Source organism: Glycine max, chromosome 8 (assembly GCF_000004515.6).
Source record: "Glycine max cultivar Williams 82 chromosome 8, Glycine_max_v4.0, whole genome shotgun sequence".
NCBI classification, from domain to species: Eukaryota; Viridiplantae; Streptophyta; class Magnoliopsida; order Fabales; family Fabaceae; genus Glycine; species Glycine max.
This window is the reverse complement of record NC_038244.2, coordinates 45239688-45264145: the sequence shown is the minus strand read 5'-3', so window position 1 is coordinate 45264145 and position 24458 is coordinate 45239688. Positions and strand designations below refer to the sequence as shown.

The 24458-nt window shown below is 32.2% G+C and overlaps 2 protein-coding genes, 1 non-coding gene and 1 pseudogene across 3 annotated transcripts; 3 read left to right on the top strand and 1 right to left on the bottom strand.

The window, feature by feature from the left end:
- LOC113002477 (small nucleolar RNA U30) lies at window positions 1–87 on the top strand. Its single transcript, XR_003268037.1, has one exon. It is a non-coding gene; the product is annotated as a small nucleolar RNA U30 (small nucleolar RNA).
- Window positions 88–3158: 3071 nt separating this feature from the next.
- Window positions 3159–7896, bottom strand: LOC100803540 (uncharacterized protein At4g29660). Its single transcript, XM_014779481.3, has 3 exons — window positions 7536–7896; window positions 6585–6811; window positions 3159–3477 (listed from the first exon to the last, which is right to left on the bottom strand). The coding sequence occupies exons 2-3, from the start codon at window positions 6765–6767 to the stop codon at window positions 3370–3372; spliced, it is 291 nt and encodes a 96-aa protein (XP_014634967.1). The 5' UTR covers window positions 6768–6811; window positions 7536–7896; the 3' UTR covers window positions 3159–3369.
- Window positions 7897–10572: 2676 nt separating this feature from the next.
- On the top strand, window positions 10573–17319 carry LOC100811543 (monocopper oxidase-like protein SKU5). The gene is made up of 9 exons (XM_003530795.5): window positions 10573–10883; window positions 12852–12961; window positions 13044–13314; window positions 13396–13534; window positions 14595–14955; window positions 15244–15609; window positions 15708–15786; window positions 16350–16546; window positions 17042–17319. The coding sequence occupies exons 1-9, from the start codon at window positions 10614–10616 to the stop codon at window positions 17160–17162; spliced, it is 1914 nt and encodes a 637-aa protein (XP_003530843.2). The 5' UTR covers window positions 10573–10613; the 3' UTR covers window positions 17163–17319.
- Window positions 17320–19944: 2625 nt separating this feature from the next.
- Window positions 19945–22702, top strand: LOC106799621 (disease resistance protein RPM1-like; annotated as a pseudogene).
- The last annotated feature ends 1756 nt before the right edge of the window (window positions 22703–24458 follow it).

Sequence of the window (24458 nt, the reverse complement as noted above, 5' to 3'; positions counted from 1 at the left end):
TGCTATGATGATGAGATCAAATAATCTCGTTAATCTGATTCTTTCATGAGGATAACTTTTCTCATCCATTCAATATTATTTCTGAGCACCCTTTCTTTCTGTCTCCAAGTTATTTGTAAATTTTCGTTCTTCATAAATGGTGGAATGAAATTGGGGACAAATGTACTTTTTGATTAACCCCTCTTTCACCGTAGTATTATTTTTATTTTTTATAATCAAGAACATTGTTTGTTTAGAATTTGTCTTTTGGTTGTTAAATGGATTTTGAGTTTTATTCATATTCGTTTGTATTCAATAGGAAATTCATCCATTCTCCGAGATGAATTTGCTGCTGAAAAACTTATAGAGAAAGAATATCTTCCTTTAATTTTTATTCTAGTTGAACATTGTTCTGAGGTTGATAAAGTTTCGTTTCATCGTTTGTGCTTGTAAAAATGGGATTTAAAATCACTGCTTTATACCAAAAAAAATTATAAAATATGTAGTTTTTTTCTCTTATATTTGTAAAATAAAGCGCGACTTGGATATAAATGATTTTTCTATTATATGTTGATAATGACGCAAGTGTTAAAGATCAATATAGCATGTCATGTCTTTCCTTTGTATATTAAGGGAGACGTCCAATATTACGAAATCAATATAACATGAAATCCACCTTTTTGTTATTGACTTTCAATTCCATTAGAACTTAGAGGTCTCATTTTCGTGTGTTTCAATTGCAATAGAATCCCTGTTAGAATTCGTTTCAAGACCAGCATTTTTCAATTTGCTTCAAGACTCACTATTATTTCCTTCCTTGTTTAACTTTCTTGAACAATGTATAGCATGCAGTCTGTAACATAGATCTTAAACGAGTTAAATTTGTTCTTATCTATCACACAAAAAAGAATGAAGTTAAATGTCTTCAATCAACTCTAGAAACAAGAGCTGGGGTGACAAGAATGGAGAAAATAATGGGTGACAAGATAATCATTTGGATTTGAAGGCGAGAATGGAAGGGAAAAGAAAGTCAAGTGTTTAGGGGTGAAAGGAGAAAAGTCAGGGTCAAGTTTTGTTTAGTCATAAAGGTCGGATCATGGATCTTAAATAAAAATCTGTTTTCTCAAAATTTGTTTTCTCAAAAAGGTTGTGTCTTAAAAAACTTGTTTAATTATTCTACTATTCGATACAAATTTATTGAAGTTTATCTTATACAAGTGTCTAAAAGAATTTAACAGTATATATATGAATGAGAGTCCTAAAGCTTATAAATGTAAGATCCAATCCCATGACACTGAGTCCAGCAAGTAGCCAGTAAAAGTATCACTGAAATTAGAAAGCTGAAAGCTCCCCACCACTATGATAGAGAGCAAGACCCATGCTTCTGAGCTCATTCGGGACTTAATCATAGAATAATTCCTGGAGACCAACCATAGTAAAAACATTCGAAATTCCGAAAAAGAAATATTGGGGAACCAACCACCACACACTCATTGGAATGGTTGCATTTGGTTTATCAACTAGACCATACTCTTGCGCTGTCTTCAATCTTTGCCTCAACAATTGCAGCTGACTTAATCATAGAAAGAGATCAGTTTAAATCTCTCAAACATTAACACTCTAACAAAACTAACAATTAATATTTGCTAAAAAAACAATATGCTCACATGACACAAGTCGTTCTACTTAATGTTGGAATGTTTCAAATCCAAAGAAAGAAGCTATTTTCGAGATAAAATCAATATTATTAACAAAACGGGGAAAAGAAGAGTTGGGAAATTTCAAAGCCGTTTCTTACTTGAATTGTCCAGAACTTTGCTCTAGGCTACTCGAGCGATTTCTTATAGCTGCAATGAATACACGACCAATTCGGAGAAAATGGCTCTTGTCAGGACTTCCCTGGATGTTAAACCTGTAGGTGGTGGTTCCGAGCATGAAGATAAGCAATGCAATGATCATGGCAACTCAAGGGATTCCAAATCCTAGAACCCAACTGATGTTGTCCTGTATATAGTTCAAGATCCAAAGACTTGTCATACTTGCTGCACACATGGTAAAATACCACCAAATAAAGAAAGAGCTTTTCTATCTTTGTTCTCCTTTGGATGCTGTTGATCGAATTGATCGGCTCCGAAAGCCTGAACACAGGGCTTATGCCCTCCTTGTCCTATGGCCATCAGATAAAGTGAGACAAAGAACAACATTACTTGCAATTGCAACCCATTTGTCAGAGATAATGGAAGCATAGCTGACAATGTCAACAACCCTAGTCCCTGCCATGCCATACAAACAAAGAAAAACACAGAGTGACCACCGTTTCAGAAGAGGTTTACAATAACTCATTCATTCTCTTCAATCAACTGAAAAAAAAAAAGAGATAAAAATTAAAGAAACTTAACGAAAATGTATTTTACAGCTACAAAAATGTGTTTCATTGCAAATTGCAATCAATGCTATGCTTATTATGCTATTATGCCTCTCACATTCTCGAGTTTTTAATTAATTATAAACTCTCTCTGGCAAAACAGAACAAGTCACTTGAAAACCATTTCTCTTATTTCTATTTTCACACACCACACACGTGAAGTGGGTTTTGTTTCTTTATTTAATTGCTTGCTTTTCAAAGTGACTGCAGTCGTTTTTTGATTGGAGAAGGTAAGTAGGTAACCCAAACCTTCAACCATTCCTCTACAATAATTTGAGCACAGTCATGACAAGGAGTTTAAGGAGTGGTTTTTTTATGGTACAAGTTTAAGCGGTGGTTTGGTTGAAGAGAAGAAATTACTATTCAAAAAGAAATTTTCAAAAAATAATATGAATCTTATTTTTTTTCTTTACTTTAATTTAAATATTTCTTCTCAATTCTCTTCCATTCTTCTATTTTTATTCTTCACTTAACATGAATGAACTTTTGTTTATATTTTTATATCTTAACCGAATTGATGATAACATCACTTTGGACAATTTTACAATAAGTAGGTCAAATCAAGACACGTTGATACAAGAAAGTCAAACAGAATAATTTGATTGGCGATAATTCACATTGATGTCCTGCTCCAGCTCTTGAAGAAAAAATGTCAGTCCTTGTCAAGAAGCAAAGTAATACAAGATTAACAAAAATAAAGTTCATGTACATCGAGAGGTTTGAAGTGGATCACCAATAATTCCATAAAGGCATAAACCAAAACATAGTACCTAATTACCATGTTCTGCTTATATTAATAACCAATCAACAAGTGATATTAATAACACAATTACAAAAAAGACCACACTCTGATATAATATGTGTGGCAGTAAAATTTTGTTGACACCAAACAGACAGTAATCAAATAATAATAAAACATGAAGTGAATTGGAATTAAGTATGAAAAATGCTGCCTCCAGAGCTTTTCATTCGGATGGGGGTTCATTACCGCCCATGACCCTCCAAGGACCCCCATAAAACTTTGGTCTCATGAGAGGCACTGCTTTCCCAGGGTGCTCTTCCCAGTACTTTTCCTGTCATATTGCAATATTGGTTAGTTTTCAAAAAATGGATTCTTCTAATATATTTAGCTAAATAATCAGTACCCTGAGAGTACTGGTTAGGGAAATAAAAAAGGAAAAGTTTTTAACATGATGCGTAAAAATATGCTCCCTTATGATTTTTAAATGCACTTCCAATATGATTTATAATAAAACCTTTCCTCTTTCAATTCTTTAACGAGTGTCCGGGCATTGCTTAGCAAGACCCATATATTTAAAGCTAATAGTATATACTCCTGGATCTTTTTAACATGCAGCAGAAAATATGGAAAATCTCACACCAAAATGATTACAAGTGTTTTTCAACCAAAATCAGCAATCACAATTATTGCACTATGCAAATTGGCAATCAGAAATCAAGTGATTCAAGGAGGGATCATCTTGTTAATTGGCAGCTATTTTGCAAGTTCCTATTAAGAAAGGTGATTTGGGTCCAGGGATTGGATTTTCATGAATATTCGTTTTAATGGTTAGATGGTTGTGGCACAAGGGCATAAAGAGAAGTTACTGACTTCATCAAAAGGGTGAGAAGACAAGCTTGGGGTGAATACCACTCTTGCATGTGTCCCAAAATGTCTGATCCCACCACATAGATGGATTATTAATAAAACAAAGCTTCGCTATCAAATTATTGAACTGGTAAAATTCGCCATTCTATGTTCAGGGCTTTATAGAAAAATGTTTCAGCTGGTATTATACAGAATGTAAAAAAAGTGAACACTGTTTACCCAAACCACCAAAAGCAGCAAGCAGCTTCCCAGAGAATAAATGTAATTATTTGTATTTATTTAATAAAAACAATCAAACTCCTATTAATTATCAATGGAATCAAACAGAGTATTAGATAAAGTTTAAACCAAATAAGTTGTTTCCTCTACATATGTGATTCTTGCTGTTTAGATTGTCTATGCTAGTATATAATTGCAAATAATAAAGCAGAGAACTGGAATGATATGATCAACAGCCACTTTTATAATTAACAATAACTGCCCCCAGCCAAGGATAATTAATAGGCCAATCTCTAAGCCAAGAAACTGATAAAAAGAATGCGACCTCTACCTCTCGCACAATTCTCTTTATATCAGATATATATCTTCTTTCTCTTTAAGTAACTTACCCTCCACTCACTTGTGCCCCTTCTAAATTGTGTAAAGCTGTAGGGCTTTCTAGGGCCCAAGCTGAATTTCTTCTGTCCTGGTAATATTTGGAAAGAGAAATGCTAGGAACACGCTCTCTGACACATTCTTTTAAAGACATGCTCTTGTTGGTTGAAATTTATTGAAAATGACATTTTTGTGGGTACCACATCACATTTAATAATTCTCTCTCCCAATTTTGTAATTTTTCAATAAATTTTAACTAATTAGATAGAATGTGTTTGAAGGAGTGTGTTCATATCACTCCTCTAACAGAAATTGAGCTAAAACTGATAAGGCAGCTCTCATCCAGTCAACCTCTCTATTTTCGGATTAGCAATCCCACATAAAACTAAGTCAAATAGAAGAAGCATTTTCTTCACAAGCAAGATACAGGAAAACCAGAAAAATCATGTATAATGAACAATTTATTGGCAGAAATTATAAAAAGAAAGATAAATAAGATTAGCTTTTGAAAGCTGAATTGCAGGCATACAATAGAACAGATCACACCATAAGGCTGTATCCAACTAACAGCAAGAAGAGAAGGCTCAAAATTGAAATGGCAGAATGAATTTATTAACAAGCACGTTCAGAAACTATTTGCTAAAATATACCTAACACACTGCAGTTTTAGAACCTAGAGACTAACAAAACACGTGAAGAACTAATGCAAATGTATAATAGGTCATATAAGTAATATAATTGTTTTAGGCCATCAAAATCTACAGCAGCAGCTAGTCAAATAAAAAATTAAAACACTTGAACAACAGAACACAAACAGAAGCTATATAACCAAATCCCCAATCTTTCACTGAACTCTTTCATATAAGCAAAAACTAAACAAAATGCAATGCCAATCCCAACATTAAATTTTCAAATTGGGAATAAAGGGAGGTATTGACAGTTGGTTGAGTCCTCCAGGATCTTGTAAGGAAAGAGTGGTATAGATAAAGAAAACCAAAAATCAGGAGCCCAAGTAACACAATCTTTACACACTAGTTTGAAAATTGTGACTTGTACTCAATTGAAAGCATCCAAAAGGCCAACAATCCCAATGCCCAATCAAAACCCAAAATTGAAAGTGGTAAAAACTGAAAATCCATTTTCTTGGGAAATAAAGAGCAAGGATTTGGGTTGGGGGGGCAGGGGGATCAAACTCATGATCAGAAGAAAGTAAGTGAAAAAACCATGTTTGGCCTTGAAATCGTTGTTGAAAAACTAAAAACTCACCATTTCATTGACACCAACATTCTTAAAAATATAAGAAACTTGTAGCTAACTATTCCCCATAAATATGTAACAGCCTATAACTCCTACACATATAACATTTGTAAGGGTAGGAATTCTAAATTATGGCTAATAAGCTCTAAAAATAGATATTGAAGCATGTATTCTTAATTGTCATGATTAGGTGCAAGCAATTGAAAAATAGCAAATAAAATCATCATTTCTAGCACCCAAATTCTTCTATATTCAAATTTCTTTGACGCTTGAACTCAAGAGAAAGAATCATATCACAAGAAAACCCCATCGAGTGGCCACCAGTGATTCATAATCAAAATGTTCTAAATGTCTAAGATTAATCATTCCTTCATCCAACAAACACAACCCACAAATGGTGATATTTCTCTAAGGATCAACATTGTTTAAACAACCACATCACACTGCTAATAAAAAAGTCATTGCGATTGGAGTCAATGTCCAATAGAGTCCCCAAACAACAACTACCACTAGGCACACACAACAAAGTTTCACCATTTTTCTCCTTCCAATCCCACCACGAAATACAAATAAAAAAACCCACTCACACAACTATTTGTTTGAAACTACTGATATCCAATAAGTGGAAGGGATAGGAGAAACAAAAACACTATACAGATTGAAGAATAAGCACAGAATTAAAATAGAAAAAAATAATTAATTAATTAATAATAAAAGAACCTTGTAGAGTTGCTCAGTGATGGCAGCACCAATGACTCCAGAGTAGAAAGCAGCCATGTAAATAGTGACCAATGGAGTAAAGGATTTGGGCCTTCTGTAAGGTTCCACCATGTCCCAAAGAAAGGTTTTTTCCCACTTTGTGTACAAATAATCTGCATATTTTCTCCACAGGTAGCTTGCCATTTCAATAACTTCCCCTTCAGCACCCTCAATGGGTATTCAAGAACCTGAAAGAGAAACAGAAAGAAGACTGCGTTACTACCTTCAATTGAAAACAAGACTGCAGAACCCTTGGTATTTCAAACATGTTTTTTTCTTCAATAAACAAGGTTTAGTTACTTTCCCTTTCAATTAAAGAAATCTTCTTACTACTACAAAAAAGACTTTTTAGAATGGTTAAAAATGACTTTTTAGATCAGTTGTGCGGACGTTCTAGTAAGTCACGTTATAGAAAGTCATGACTTTTGGCCTACAATCAGACAAATCATATATCATATATATAATCTACAATTAATTTATTTGACACTAATAGTTTAGTTAGAATAAGGAAAAGAAATAAAAAAAAAACCAGTGATATATATGGAAGTTGATGTATAATCTATAGATTCAAACATCTCTCTCATCCCCCTCCCCCCTTCCCTCCTCCCCTCTCCCTCTCAACTTCATTTTCCTTTTAAATAGTAACAGTCAGTGGTGGCAATAGCACAAACACAAGGTGGACAAAAGCTCTATCTAGAATCGATAATGCATATAGAAGCCATAACATTCAGAACAATTAGTGCAACCTTTTTCAACTCAAATGAGGGATTAATGATTTGAATTTTCACAAAATGCGCACCTCTAATTAAAAGAAAATCCTAGTCTAGAATTGGAACAAGCCATTCAGTGGTGGAAATAGCACAAAGACATGGTGTACAAATAAAAAAAAAAAAACGTTGTTACTGAACTTACAGAAATTACGGAGGAGTTGCTTCACGTATTAAGAAGAAGCAGTAAAAACGAAGTGAAAAGAGATGCAACACGACGGTGAGGCGCGCAACGAGGGTGATGATGAGGCGAGTCGAGGATACAGCACGTCGGTGACCGGATGTGACTCGAGGTGCGCCACTGTGACCGGTCACGCGCGACTGTGACTGGTTACGCGCGACTGTTGGCACAAACAACACCGGAGGTCGCGCGTATGGAAGATTAACTCCTTCTGTTAAACCGAAATTGTAACTCAAATTATTTCGTTCAAGAGTTTAAGCAAGGAAAAAAAAAAATACAAAGCTTAATTTAATTTTTATCAAACAGTTAATATGAGTTTGTACATTGAGTTCTATCGACTCTTTTAAAAGATATAAATATTAGAAACAAAAATTATTCTCGCTCATTTGTATATTTTTGTAAGAGTTTAATAAATAAGTAAATAACTATTACCAGTATAAAAGTGTTTATATAGTTAATTAATTAAAAATATTTTTATATATTTTTTAAGATAATTATTGATCAACAAATTTATCATATAATAAATTATGATTGAGTGATAATACTAAGTAGTACACTTTTGTTACTTATTTTCTTAACATAAGATAAACATATTTACCAAATAAACTTTAAATTTTAAAAGATTAAATAATCTCTTTGATCTTTTATCTTATTTATTTGATTTAATTTGATTTTTTATTTTTTTTTTAAATTCATTTGATCATTTTTTAAAAAAAAATATGTTCAAAGCAATCATTCTATCCATGAAAATTGACATGATTAATAATTACAAATATTGGAAGCTAAAAACCGTTAAAAATGTACTTATCATATTTGCTTCTTCTTTCCTCTTTTTCTACCTACGCAGACCAAAATCTTCCCTCAAATTTTTAATCCCAAAACCCTAACTCCTTCCTACTATTAGTACTATACCTTCACATGGTGGGACGACAACCTATAGAGGGGTCTAAGAAGAGGCCGAAGCTGAAGTCGCTGGTGATCATAACACGGGAGAGCACAAACACGCCCCATGCCCAAATCCTCAAAGTTGGTATTGACTGCAACATCTTTGAAATTGTTGCCAACTACACACCAGTGCTAGTGCAAGATCTGTATCCTCAACAACAACGAAATGATCACAAATGTGAGCCTATAGAAGCTATCATCGATGAGTGTTGTGGTCACACTTCACGGAAGGTTCGAGATACTATCCCTGATAGAGTCGTTCCTTCCTTCGTCGACGCCATTAGGGGTGAGGAGTCTCCACATATAAAGTCATGATCACTATCACCACCGTCGTGAGAAATGATATGATTTTGAATTTGCAATAGATGACATGTGGTGGATCATAAAGTTTTGAGATTTAAGAGTAAGAATAAATACTATTAGGTTATTGGGTTTGCAAAGGAAGAAGGAGAAAAAGGAGGAAAGAAAAGGAAGAAGAAGAGAAGGAGGCAGATGAAGCAAAAAAAATCACATTTTGTGTCGATTTTTAGCTATAAATATTTTTATTACATTAACCGTGTTAACTTTAGATGATGAAAGAACCATTTTGAATCAATTTAAAAAGATAAAAAATAAAAATTAAATTTCTAAAAGATAAACGACCAAATTAAACCAAGAAAATAGGACAAAGAACTAAATGTGTCATTTAGGCATTTTAAAATAATCATTTATTAAAATTGTCTAGTTTGATGTCTTTTTTTTTTTTTGTCTCTCTAACTAAAATAGTATTGGGAAAAGTAAGTTTTTAATCCATATAAAATCTTACTTTTAGTTCTTGTAGTTTCATATTATTTAATTTAAGTAGTGTTTGTTTTGAGTGTTTATTTTTATTTTCATTTTCTGAAAATATTTGTTATTTTCAAATTTTTAAGATTTAGAAAACATATCAATGAGAAAACACTCTAAGGTATATCAATGTGTTTTCACTTCTTCAAAAAAAAAGACTAAAAACAAAAATTTATTGTTTTGAGTTTTAGATATATTAATAAAGATATTTTCAAAGAAAATGTTTTCAATAAAAACATAAAAACAGTCGAATAAATCGCCACCAAGTCTTCATACCTTCTAAAAAAATTGTTGAAGAACATTGACGAACAAATTTACAATAATTGTTAAAGAATAAAATGAAGATAAAGGCAAAAAATGAAGTCCTTAAAAGTTATGATTTGATGTGTATGAGATATATATTAATAACTTTTTTAAGAAAAATAATTTTTCACATCATTTTAATCAATTTTCTTAAAAAACCACACTTTATTTAACATGTAAGACAAAAGTTAACACTGTTTATGGGAATTTTGTGAAAAAAACTAAAAACAAGTTTTATGCAAAGAACATACACCAAATTAGATGATATCAAACTTGAAGATTAAAAATAAGATTTCAAAAAAATAAGGAATAAAACCATATTTTTTCCAATAATGTCTTACTGTAGTAGAATTTTTTATTTAAAAATATTCCCCGATTTTTTTTATTAAAATTTAAAATTTTCATTCTTTCTTTTTCTCATATGTAAAGAAAAAAAAACACAAACTAATTGTTAGAAAAATATTTCTAATTTAAGTTATAATTATGGGTAAGTTGGTTTAAATTTATTTTCTTGAAAAATATTTTTTAATAATTTTTTCTGATGTATTTGTCTAAATTATTTTTAAAAATAAATAGTTTTTATTTTTTTTAGAAACAAATCTTATCTGATCATTAACAAAATATTTTTTTTAAAAAAATTCTTATTTTAAAATTACTTCTTTTAAGCCAATAAAGTTTAATCTAATTGATTGTCTATGGTATGAATTATTATAAATTATCTCATAATATTTTTTTTATCACTACGTATAAAAAAAAACTCACCCATAAATATAATTTTAAAAAAACGTTTAGGTAGGGAAAAATATAATATAATTTATTTAATTAATAAAATATTAAAAAAGTAAAAGCTCAAAATAAATTGTCAGAAGATGGCAATAGTAGAAGCTGTTAAGTCCACAAAAGTAAAACATAGGGGGGCCACTACGGGACACACTAGTCAGAAAGTGTCCTCTTTCTCTCATGTGATTGATGCACAGAATTGGCAATTTCATTCACTTCAGAAGTTCCCTCTCTCTCTCTCTCTCTCTCTCTCTCTGCACTGAGCTTGAGAAGAGATATACTCAAAAGAGACAGATAGATTCACTGAGAAACACGATGCCGTCATTGCCTTCTTCTTGGTTCTTCACAACGCTTCTACTATGCTTCTTCTTACATGTTACTTTTGCAGGTGACCCTTATGTTTTCTATGATTGGACCGTGTCCTACACCTCAGCCTCCCCACTTGGAGTTAAACAGAAGGTTTTTTCCCCCTTATCTTTGGCAATTCTTTAGTGTGGCTTTATTTTTTTTCTCTTTCGTATGGGATGCAGTTAAAGACCAAGAGTTGCTGAAAAACTTGAAACATTATGTGTTTGCAAAATGCCAAATTCGATGTGCTTTTTGGTTATGAGTTGGGGTAATGCTTGTGTTGGGATCTGAAGTTCTGTTTTCGTGACTGTTTTGATTGATAATTCAGTGATGGTAATTCTGTTTTCAGCAAGAAATACTAGTATTTGTTTGTACCTGAGTTTTTGTTAAAATGGTAAAATGTCATATAAGTATTCTGTTACAGTAGTATTTACTTAATAGTTAATTCTGAATTAACTGTTGATTATTATAAATCTCAAACGGATGAGGAGAGTACATTATCAACACCAATTTTTGGTATCTTAAATATTTGGCATTTAGTGTTGGATTTAACCTTCTTTCGTGCATGTTGGTATTTGTGGTGAATAGTTTATATGGCATCTGATTTTTACCTTTTTCTCCACTAAGCATCTAAAATTAGCTGAGTCTCATCTTCGAACATGTTATTAAGAAGTTATAAGATGCCAAATCTTTATCAATATAACATATTTTAGTACTTTTGGGTTTCCTTTAGGGGCTGAGTTGATTTTCATTCAGTGCCTCCCTGTAAAGTTATCATCATATATTGTCATATTCTCCTGTTCTGTCCTATACTTAAGGTCCAACTCTAGAAAGGAAAAACACTTCGACGCTCACGTTAAAGTTCTTCACTAGGAAAGATGTGTGCCAAACAGGCCAAACCCTTTATTTATAGTGATTAGTGGGAGCTGGTTGCTTTGTGTGCAATCCTAAGATATGACTTGAGTGAATTATCATATAAAATGAATTAAGTGATTATCATATAAAATGAATGGCACTTGGACCTAATGCTTTAAGCTTTTAGGTCAAGATTCGGTTTTCAGCCCACAAGTATGGTTCCTTGTTATGTCCATGAAAGTGTCTCTTTGGTTTTTTTGTCTCTCCCTGACCTAATTCAGCTTCAATGAGGATTCCTAACTCTTTTTTTTTTTTTTGTTTGGTGGTGTACAATGAGATTTGAACCCAAGATGTCATGCTAACTATCCAAATCCCTCCACCACTTGGCCGACTCTAGTGGGTTGAAGATTCTAAGTTCCTAACACACATACCATGATGTCTTTAATTTAATTTTTTAATGACATAATGATCCATAAAAACTTTAACATGTGCAAACCTTCACCTTGTTTACATGGTATCCCCTCCACACCCATATTTTATTTCTTTAACCTTCTCCCAACAGTTATTCACTTGCCAGGTTTCCATGGTTTCAAATGGCTTCATAATGTCACTAAACTAGTTATAACCATACCACCATTCAATTCAATTTTGAGTGAAAAACAAAAGGAAGACTCCCCTTTCTCTACTTAAGAAAGGGAAGTAAATACTTTAGCATCATTAGGAAAGAACTTATATGGATGTGATGTGAACTAGCACAATAATGTTAGCTTATCAATTACCCCCAAAATTCATTAAACTAAGAAGCTGGCCCAGAACATTTTCATGCTTTAGGTATGTTACAAACTAGCAACATAGCCCATTTTGTCTAACCCCTAGTTTCTTACACTGTTTTCTGCACTCAGATCCCAAGTGAAAAGTGATGATAACTCTCCAAAGTCTCAGGAGAAACCTGTTCACTTCAAGATATGTTTGAACATTTAACATTCTATTCTAGTTGTCTCACATTGAATTTGTTTATTGATTTATCTTATGTATTGTGTAAGTGCACTAAGTTTAATTAATTCAATTTTATCCGATTTGTGCATGTAAAATAGTGGTTTATTTCTGTATTTTTAATATCATCTACAACTTTTGGTGTTTACATGTTTGCTTCATACTCACCTATGAATGAGTTCTGATACTGTTTCTCACCCACCCTCTATTTGTGACAAATTTCTATTTCAGGTAATTGGGATCAATGGACAATTTCCAGGACCAACTCTGAATGTCACCACAAACTGGAATGTAGTTGTCAATGTCAAGAATAATCTTGATGAACCATTACTTCTAACATGGTAACACAATTGTGTTTAGTCAAGAATAACGATGTAACTAGTAATAATGATGGTAATGATTATGTTGCGTAGTTAATTGCAGGAATGGTATACAACATAGGAAAAACTCTTGGCAGGATGGAGTTTCAGGAACTAATTGTCCAATTCCAGCAGGTTGGAATTGGACATATGAGTTTCAAGTTAAAGATCAGATAGGGAGTTTTTTCTACTTCCCTTCCCTAAATTTCCAGAGGGCTGCAGGAGGATATGGAGGAATCATCATAAATAACCGACCAGTTATTCCTGTTCCTTTTGGATTACCAGATGGAGATATTACCATATTTTTGAGTGATTGGTACACCAGGAGTCATAAGGTGTTATTTCTTTTTATGACTTACTTTTGTAATTTTTATTTTTTATTTATGGAGTTTTGACTATTTTATATGGGGAAACAGGAACTCAGGAAAGATGTTGAAGATGGGATTGACCTTGGAGTCCCTGATGGTGTGCTTATTAATGGACTAGGTCCTTATCGCTACGATGAAAATCTTGTCCCAAACGGCATTTCTTACCGAATAATAAATGTGGAACCAGGTAAGAATATAGGCAATACATGTTTTTGTTTTTCTTGGTTTATAAGCATGGGAGAAGTACCTGACATTTATGGCAACAATCTGCCTTCTCATTAGAACTTCTATTTTCCAGAAGTCTGCTGCCAATATATATATATATATATATACACACACACACACACACACTACTTGTCACTGATAGCGGAAAAAAATTTGGACTTGAAATAGACAAATTTTATCTTATATAAGATAAGATGATAAAGTTTTTAAGGATAAATAATGCAAGTATTTATTTACATCACACAATGACCACACCACTATCTCTATAACTCCATCAACGTCTGAATCTCATTCCTTAACAATTCTCCGATACAAGTATTTATAGCCTACAAGATTTGCTTTCCATCCGGAAAGACTTTCCTAGTTTCATATTAAAATCAGATGTGATATTTTTTACATATCTTGATATAAATTACAATTCAAAATTTGGAAATTAGAAACTCTAGATAATTATGAAAGCCCGAATTTGGGTCCAACTCGACAATTCAAAATTCAAACTCCTTGATCCAGATATAGAGTATTAAACACCTTATACATTACACAGAGCAAACTCTTGTCTGCTTGACTTGGGCAAATTGTTCTGTGATCCTTTATACCTTTAGTGTATGGGCTTGTACATAATTTCATGATCATCTGATCAAGTGGTCTTGAAACTATTTTTTTTTATGTTCTAATTCTAGAAGTATGTCTTGCTACCAATATCAGAGTTGATATCTTCCCAATTCTTTCTTGGATTATGTTGTTCTTCTATATTGGGGCATTTATTATGCAACTGTTGAAATCAGAACATAATATTCTGATTATTTCTGATTTTCAACAGCAACATTCTAAGATTTCCCCCAAAAAATAAACGGGACATTTAATTCTATCAACCACTTTTAACCCCCGCAAAATAGAATTTGCAGATACTTTAATGTTTTTAAGTCTAGACATCTATTTTTCTAAGTGGTTTGGATTTGAGAGCAACTTGACTTTTGAAGTACTCATGTATTACCAACTGTTTATCATTCTGTCTGAAATAGGGAAAACATATCGCCTGCGTGTTCACAATGTTGGTATCTCAGCAAGCTTGAATTTTAGGATACAAAATCACAACTTGCTTCTGGTGGAGACTGAAGGATCATACACAGTTCAGCAAAACTACACAAACATGGATATTCATGTGGGTCAGTCATATTCATTTTTGGTTACAATGGATCAAAATGCCAGCACTGATTACTATATTGTTGCCAGTCCTCGGTTTGTTAATTCATCGTGGGCTGGTGCTACTGGAGTTGCCATTTTGCACTACTCCAATTCTCAGGGACCTGCTTCAGGCCCTCTTCCCAGTCTTTTGGGTGAAGACGATCCTTCATTTTCGATAAATCAAGCAAGATCAATAAGGTTATAATTTGGTACTTTGTCTCCTTTTGGAAACTTTTGCTTTGATACATTAAAAAGCTGATTTTAGTCTTGGATGTTGGATCTATATAGTCAAGCAAGTCCCTAGGTTATTACAATATGTTTTATGGCATTGGGGTTTAGGGGGACAATACCAAACCAAAGAAAGCTGTTAATTTAATAGACTTGGTGCCCTTTGATCACACCTTAGATTTCATGGTTAGATATAAAGTATTTTGATATCATAAAATCCTGAATGTTCAAAATCTCATTTGATAATGATTCTTTTAGGTGGAATGTGTCTGCTGGTGCTGCACGTCCAAATCCACAGGGTTCCTTCAAATATGGTGATATTACTGTGACAGATGTATATGTTATTCTTAATAGACCTCCAGAGCTTATAAATGGAAAATGGCGAACTACCCTTAATGGTATATCATATTTACCACCTCCAACACCCCTGAAGCTTGTGCAACAATTTAACATTCTAGGGGTGTACAAGATTGATTTTCCAAATAGATTGATGAACAGACCCCCAAAAGTTGATACTTCTCTGATTAATGGAACTTACAGAGGTTTTATGGAAATAATCTTTCAAAACAATGACACCACAGTCCAGAGCTACCATTTGGATGGCTATGCATTCTTTGTTGTTGGGTGAGATTTTAGCTTTAAAATTTCAATTTACCATTTTTTGTTTTTATCAATGTTACACTAAACTTAAAGAGTGAATGAATTTCTCGTTTGAACTGTAGCATGGATTTTGGAGTATGGACAGAAAATAGCAGAAGTACTTATAATAAGTGGGATGGTGTGGCTCGCTGCACTACACAGGTATGTCTTACTTCCTTGGCCACAGCATAATCTCTTACTCCATACATTTGCATAGGAAATTATGAGGCAGCTATGCTGGAATGAACCATTTTCATACATAACAAGAAAGGGGACATACGATTAGGAATAGAGGTTGTTTCACAGATTCAACCAAGAAATGCTTCAATTCTGTTTGCTACTCTAAAATTTATAGTTTTCCTTTTGATTTGACCACATTACTTCATCTTTTAGCTTCTCATGGATCTGGAATCATTAATAAGAATTCCCTTTTAAACCCCATGAATATTTAAAATGTCTTGGATTTCTTTATTTTCTATTTAAAAATAATCTACTGTGCTGGCTTTTTCTTGGCCTCTCTTTGTAGAAGCTTTGCATCCAATATACCAAAACACTTTTTCTATACATGATATGAAGCACTTTCTTGTTAGTTGTTCCAACTTGAAAGGACATGTAATTGCAAGTAAAATGAAACATGAATTTGATTTATATGCAAGAATAGCTTTTCATGACCAAAAAAAGGAGTGTATATGCTCTACAATAACTTTTCTTTACCCTGTCTGCAGGTCTTTCCTGGTGCTTGGACAGCCATTTTGGTATCTCTTGACAACGCCGGTATTTGGAACCTTCGTGCAGAGAACCTCAACTCGTGGTATCTGGGCCAAGAAGTTTATGTGCATGTTGTAAACCCAGAGAAAGACAACAATGAAAATACTTTGCCTGACAATGCAATTTTCTGTGGCTTACTTTCTTCCCTTCAAAAGTAAGATTTCCTTTTAAAGAAATCAACTTTAGCTGTTTCACAAATTATAAGTAATTAGCATGTCTACCATACATAAACAAGATTGCAATAGCAAAATACTTGAGCTAATACAAAATGAAATTCTCAATTCTTCCTCAAGATTTTTGCTTTAAATGAACAAAAAGGATTTTATTGTAATATTGAGTAAATTACAGCAACACCCCCTAAGGTTTCTTGTAATTACACAAGCACACTCTACTTTTTAAACTATTACATTCACCTCCCTAGTAGGAGATGTTAGTGTAAGATTTGATGGAGTGTCAGTATAATGTTTTCAAACATATAAGGAGGGTTAGTGTAATGTTTTCAAACTTAAAGGAGGTTAGTGTAGGAAAATAAAAAGGGTGGGGTTATGTGTAATTTGAAAAAACTCGGAATTTTGCTGTAATTTGCTCTGTATTATATTTCAGTTATAGCTTATCAATAGTAACACCAGTGCTTGTTTCTCTTCTGCAGGGATCAGTCTCACAAATTCCAGTTCTCTGTGGGATCACCTTTTTGCAGTACTTCTATAATTTTGTTGTTCATGCTATTTCTAGCATTACTTGAAAGTTTGTTTTGGTATGTGGAGTGTTGAGCTCTAAGTCAACTTAAACAAAGAAGGCAATTGTTTGTAATATTACACTAGCCATTTAAGATTTATATAGGCTTTTTCACTGGAAAGGAATTTTTATGTATGTACAACATGTTGGACAAACCGATGTAATCATAAATTCATAATTGTAATTTGTCAACTAGAATCGTACATTGAAGTTCTTTTTTTTTTTTTTTTCCCTCAATGCCAAATTTATAATTTTGGAGGATTGTAACCCAACCCAAGGGATGCTCCTACCCAACTGATTTGGCTAAATTAGTATTTACAATTTGTGAAGGCCGGTCTAGCTATATACGAAATTCTTGATTAATAATAAGATAAAAAATTATTAGATTTAGTATGAGGGGGTAATAAATTTAGAGAATTGATTACTATATTAGTAATAAATTATAAAAAATCAAAATATAAATAATATAAATATAAAAAGAACAAACACAAATTTTATGTGATTAATCACTGCATTCAAAATAAAGAATGAAAGTAGACAAATCAAAAAGGAAAGGAGATGTTTGAATTAAAATAACTCCCCTTCAATTTCTTATTTTTTTTTAGAGGACAGGACAATAGGAATGTTTTATTATGCTCTATGGTTAAAAAAAAAATGCTAACAATACATTTTTTTAACACACTTTATCATTGGTTAAAATTTATTAGATTTTATAAAATTTTATGGGTATCACTTTTTATTTAATGAGTCTCATCCATTATTTTGTAATTTTTATTAAATTTTAATCAAACTAGGATGTATCTTTTATCCATCAAGATCAGGGTAAGGTAGTATGAAATTCAACCACATAATTTTACTTCTATTAATGCTTGAACTAGAACTCCCCTTCAAAACCATAATGTTGCGATCAGAGTTTCTTCTTGTGTAACTAGAGAAATAACTAAATGAAGTCAATTTCGAAAATAACAGTATTAAAAGGAGAAAAAAATAAAAATAAAAACACCTTAAAAGTGAAAAAACTTACTTTAATTGGTAAAATTACAAATCTTATACTACATAAAAATGGAAGCATCAACAAAGTCTTAAATTGCAATGTTTCATCATATAATGAACCATTTTTAATTAATGATGAGTGTCAAGTAAAAATACAATGATATATATAATTGAGATATCTTAACAAATCGGTAAACTTGAATTTTGTTCTTACGTAATCCCGATTAATTCGATCAGACATTAATCATCCATTTTTATTGTTCCTCTTTGACAACATGAAAAGGTGACGTTCTTTTTATTCTTAGAAATTGATTGTGCAGCAAGTGGAAATATTTTGTTAGAAATTAATTGCAAGATGACCAAGATGACAACACCTTATATTTGTGTTTTTTAAATAATATCTATTAGTGCTCTTTTTATTCTTAGAAATTGATTGTCAATTTAATATTTTTTCAAAAAATTATCTTTAAAGTTTTAATATGTTCTATTGCTCCATTTCATATACTTTTGACTGTTAAAGTTACCAAATTGCAAAAACCAAACAAAGAATGAAGTGAGAATAGCAGTTCCCTGCTGGTACTGCTTTAACAGCTGGATCATAAAAGATTGGACACTCTTCTTTCATGTTCATGTAGGTTAGCATTTTTTCTTTGTCGAGAATCAGATTTCACTGTATCTTGTTAACAAGTTGTTTAAACTCATTCTTTTCTATCCCTTTAAACTTTGTAATTGCAAAGTTCAAATGCAAATTGTTAAGAAAAATAGTTAACGGAAGTATGAGCCTAAAATTACAGAGCCAATAGATCATTCAAACGCTATTATTCCAAAAAGCAATTAATATACTGACAAACATCTAGCACGTTCTCCATAAACAATATAATTAACTTTATTTGTTTAATTACATAGACAGATGAGCTAAATCATAATATTAAAAAATAATTAGTTTTCAAACTTTCATGGATCATTGAATGAGAGCTGAAACTGTATTTTTAAACATATCCAAATAGAATCATAATCCGTTTTTGTGACATTTTTTTTTTAGATTAGAGACTATTATATCCAACCTATGGAGTGAGATATTAATCTCACTCATAATACATAACGGTCGTTCAATGAAATTTTATGTAAAAAAAAATCAAATATAAATTCTTTTATTAAATAAATTATTTTTTCACATATCAACATAAAACAACTTACACCATTGCAACAAATTTTTTTTATAGCGTGATGTGATATGGATATGGCGACAACTAATTAACATTAACAAATTGCAAATTGAGTATTGGCATCGCATGCTCTCACGTCTCTTAAAATAGTATTATGACTATATCTTGTGACAAGCATGGTCCATTTAAGTAATCGGATAAACACCAATGAATTAGCTTAATAAATATTAAAGAATGGGAACACAAAATTTAAATTATGTTGAATAAAATTAATTAAAAATTAGTTGAAAGTTAAAAAGTTAATTAAAAATTAAAAAATTAACTTATTAAATTAGAAGTGTTTAATAAAATTAATTGTTAAAAAATGTAAAATAATAAAAAATAATAATATCATAATTTATTTAAAAAATTAATAAAAAAATCAATAAATATATTAAGAATGAAAATGAAAAAAATATAAAAAGATTGAAGTTAACATTATAAAAAAAACATTAAAAATTATTAAAAAAATTCATTTATCTCAACAAGTAAAATAACTAAAAATTATCAAATGTCATGTGGAAAATATATCATTAAAGTGTTTCTTTACTATGGACTTGAACATAAAATTTTGCACTCACCACATAAACCAACAAACAACAGAAAGAGAAGGACTAGAATGACAGAAACTGCAGTGTCCTTGGCTGGTTAGCATGCGCTTCCAAAATTTCTGGAAGTAATCCAAATGCTGAGAGGTCTAGAGAAAGAAGTTGAGGACACTAAAGATGAACCAGACAGTTTTTCAAGATTTCATCAATGATGCAGATAAAGTAGCTGAAGCAGAAGAAGATGATGGGAAGCGTGATAGAATAAACAAAATGGGTGATGCGGCTGAGAGAAGCAGCTTTTCGCATGGAAGATGTCATCGATGAATATATGATGATCTTTAGTGAGGAAAAGCAACCTGAAGATGATCCTCGATGCGCAGCTTTACTCTGTGAGGCTGTTGACTTCATCAAAACTTAGATCCTTCAGCTTTAGATAGCATATAAGATTCAGGATGCTAAATCACTTGTTCGTGTTGAAAGAGATGGTTTCCGAAGTTATTTTCCTTCAGAAAAAAGAACAAACAATTCTAGAGGAAATCAAAATGTCACATGGCTGAAACTTCGAATGGATCCTTTCTTTATTGAGGAAGATCAGATTGTGGACCTTGACGACCCAAGATATAGGTTGAGAAAGGGAAGAAAAGAACCCAGTGTCATCTCTGTGGTAGGAATTCTAAGGGTGGGAAAAACCACTCTTTCCAAGCAAGTTTTTGACCAGGTCCATAATGACTTTGAGTGTCATGCATTGATCACAATGTCTCAATCCTACACTGTACAAGAGTTGTTGAGGGATATTACGAACAATCTTTGCAAAGAAAAAACGGAGGACCCTCCTAAGGATGTTTCTACTATGGATCAAAGGTTATTCACAGAAGAAAGTAAAAAACCGCTTGGTATGTTGTCTTGTTTGATGACGTCTAGAATGAAACATTTTGTGATCACATTGAATCTGCTGTAGTTTATGATAAAAATGGAAGTAGGCCGGATATTGATTACAACCAGGGATGAGAAGGTTGTGGAATTTTGTAAGAAATATTCATTCGTTGAGGTGCTTAAGCTAGAAGAACCTTTAAGTGAAGAAGAATCTTTCAAATTGTTTTGTAAGAAGGCATTTTAGTATAGTTACAATGGACGTTGTCCAGAAGAGCTTAAAGATACAGCACTTGAAATTGTTAGAAAGTTTAAAGGTTTACCTCTAGCAATTGTGGCCATTGGTGGTCTTTTCTCTAAAAAAGATGAAAGTGCACCTGAATGGAGACTTTTTAGTCAAAATCTAACTTAAGAGTTGGAGAGGAATTCTGAGTTAAATAGTATACCAAAAATTTTAAGTTTAAGTTATGATGATTTGCCAATGAATCTCAGATCATGTTTATTGTATTTCAGAATGTATCTAGAGGACTATGAAGTTAAATTTGATAGATTGATAAGGCAGTGGATAGCTGAAGGGTTTGTCAAACATGAAACTGGAAAATTGTAAAACAATATTTATCAGGGTTGATCCGTAGAAGTTTGGTGCAAGTATCTTCATTTACCATTGATGGCAAAGTTACAAGATGTCGTGTTCATGACTTAATGCATGACATGATCCTTAGCAAAGTCAAGGATACATGGTTTTGTCAATATATTGGTGGGCATGATCAAACTATGTCAAGTGGGATCGTTTGACGCCTGGTAATTGCAACCGATGGTTTAAGTGGAAGTATTGAAAGCTCACACATTTAGTCAATTCTAATTATGACGAATAAAGAATTATCTGAATACTTGGTAAAGAAAATCCCCACAAATTACATGATATAAAGGTACTTGATTTTGAATTTGCACGATTACCTTATGTTCCTGAAAATTTGGGGAATTTAATCCACTTGAAGTATTTAAGCTTCCGGTATACATGGATAAAGAGTCTGCCAAAATCCATTGGTAAGCTCAAAAACTTGGAGACCTTTAATATAAGAAACACACGTGTCTGAGATGCCCGAGGAGATTAGCAAGCTTAGAAAGCTACGTCATCGTCTAGGTGACAAAATATCTTCCATAGTTAGTCATGGAGGCATGACATTCCTACAAAATAAACCCTCATTGAGAGTCGATGATGATGGAGTGGTGATTAGAGAGTTAGTTAAGCTAAAGCAGTTAAGGGAACTGGCAGTGCTGGATTTTAGGGCAAAGCACGAAAAGACCCTATGTTCCTTAATAAATAACATGCAACTCTTGGAGGTACTAGGTATTGCTACAACTGGTGGAAGTGAAGTAATTGACTTGCACATTACGTCCCCTATGCCTACATTTAGAAATCTTGTCTTGTATGCAAAGTTAAAAATTAAGGTTGCCAAATTGGAATCCACAGCTCCAAAATCTTGTGCAACTGTATTTGATTTGCTCCTAGTTGATTAATGATCCATTGGAATTATCACTTAAAGATATGCCAAGGTTGATGTTCCTCTCTTTGAGAGACAATGCCTATGAAGGTGAAACTTTGCATTTCCAATGTGGAGGGTTTCAGAAACTAAAGAAACTTCAACTCATATCTTTGCTTAAGTTGAATTCCATCCTTATCGACAGAGGAGCACTATGTTCCTTGGAATATTTTGATTTAAAAAGCCTCTCCCAACTCAAAACAGTACCCTTTGGAAATCAACACTTGGAGAAAACTTGAAGTTCTCAATATTAAGTACATGCCATTTGAATTTGAGCGGCACCTTGCTCCCAATGGAGGACAAGACCATTGGATAATCCAACATGCATACCTTGTACGTATGTGGAGCAAGTATGATCTCATCAAACCGTTGTATATAATCAATAGAAGTCATCTTTCAAAGAGTTAAATAATAAAGCGTCCAACTTCTTGAAATAAAAGGTGTGTTTCTTTATCTTTAATTAATAACTTTGTCTTTGGAGAATGATATTCATGGCCTTTTTTCTTTTCTTGAATAAAAAATGCAACCATTTTCTAATTCCTAAAATGATTACTTTTGCCTCCTTTTTTCTTCTAGACCGTGAAACACAATGGCAAAATGATAGAAAATAAGTAAGGAAGAGACACCTCAAACATAATAAAGGGAAAGAGAAAGGGGACGAATGTAGGAGGGGCAACCAGCGATCTCAGCTCCCCTCCCTCAAGATTGTTTGTTTGGTTATTTAGTATAACTGTGTAATTGTATAACTTCATATGGTCTATCTCAGTAAAAGAAAAAGAAAATAACTTCATATGGTCTTGTGGTGTTTAAAATTACATTGATTTACTACGTAAAGTTTTTTTTTTTTTTATCTCAATCAATTGTTTAAAATAATTTAATTAGAAATGATAGTAAACAATATTGATCATGAAAAAATATTATAAATCACAGATTTTTCGTGAGTTATTGTAAATTTTCTAACATAATTTTCTATTTCCACCAATAAAAAAAATTATAAATCATAAAATTTATAAAAGAATTTAAAATCCTACCTTAATTTAATGATAAGGATTCAAAGCTCTCACAATAATTTTTTTTTTGTTTTTGCCATTGTGAACATAAGTTATCTTTTCTATATATAAAAATAAACAATATATAAATATCATATTATTATTAGATTATAATATATTGTTATATGTATATATATTAATTATGCCTCATTATTATAGGATTTGATGACTTTTCAATTATTAATATATATCATAATTGTTTTTTTGATTGTAAGATCTTTAGTGTGAATTTTATTAGATTGTTATGGCATTCATAAGATCATCATTGTCTTCCAAAGCTTGAAACAAGAAATTAGAATGAATTATAACAAGGAGAGTCTTTAGCAAATGATATTTATATAATTATAAAAAAATTTAATGTCTATATACTAATTTATATTATCATTTAATCATAAATTACAGTTTATTTTTTTTAAAGTCAACAAAATTAACACTATCCATGATGTACTTTGATGGAATGATTGTGTTACCTTTTTTTCATTATAAAATGAGAACAAAAATTCAGCCCCTTTAATAAAACTTTTGGATTTGTCCCTGAAAGAGAGATTTCTCCATGGCCATCGCCTTTCAAATTGCACAATCCCCAATTATCTATTAGTCATTTTGTGATGAGGCATTTTGTGTTGACTCCCTTAAATACAAATCCTGCGACTGTGCTTAATTCTACATACATATGTGCATATATGTCGTGTGAGAGACAAATCCTCAAGTTAAAGTAAATGGTTAGATAAAATCCTTTAAAAATATATTTTTTTTGGTGAATGAGTGCGGGCAAAGCCCACGTAAGAATCAATTAACTCAAAAGAGCATACTGAATACAAACATGATCTTCCTTCAGAAAGTTAGAACTAAAAGAAGGAATATAAGTAAAAAGTTGGAAACTATTACAAAGAGATAAACCAAACTTTGCGATGCCATATGCTATATTATTTGCACCACGAAGAATATGCTGAAAATGAATGCTTTCAAAAGCATCCTAGCACCTCCAGATGTCCTCCAACAAAGACTTGTTAGAATTTGAAGTTGCCGAAACTCCATTAATAATAGAAACTACCTCCAGAGAGTCAGATTCCACTTGGAGCCTTGTGAATCCATGTTGGTTTGCAACTTTCACTCCTTTGA

Excerpts from the sequence above, each read along its gene's own strand:
- LOC100803540 (XM_014779481.3), bottom strand. The coding sequence starts at position 6,767 with ATGGCAAGCTACCTGTGGAGAAAATATGCAGATTATTTGTACACAAAG. Across the intron at positions 3,478-6,584 it reads TCACTGAGCAACTCTACAAG|GAAAAGTACTGGGAAGAGCA; the intron begins GTTCTTTTATTA and ends GCAATATGACAG.
- LOC100811543 (XM_003530795.5), top strand. The coding sequence starts at position 10,614 with ATGCACAGAATTGGCAATTTCATTCACTTCAGAAGTTCCCTCTCTCTC. Across the intron at positions 10,884-12,851 it reads CACTTGGAGTTAAACAGAAG|GTAATTGGGATCAATGGACA; the intron begins GTTTTTTCCCCC and ends TTTCTATTTCAG. Across the intron at positions 13,315-13,395 it reads GGTACACCAGGAGTCATAAG|GAACTCAGGAAAGATGTTGA; the intron begins GTGTTATTTCTT and ends ATGGGGAAACAG.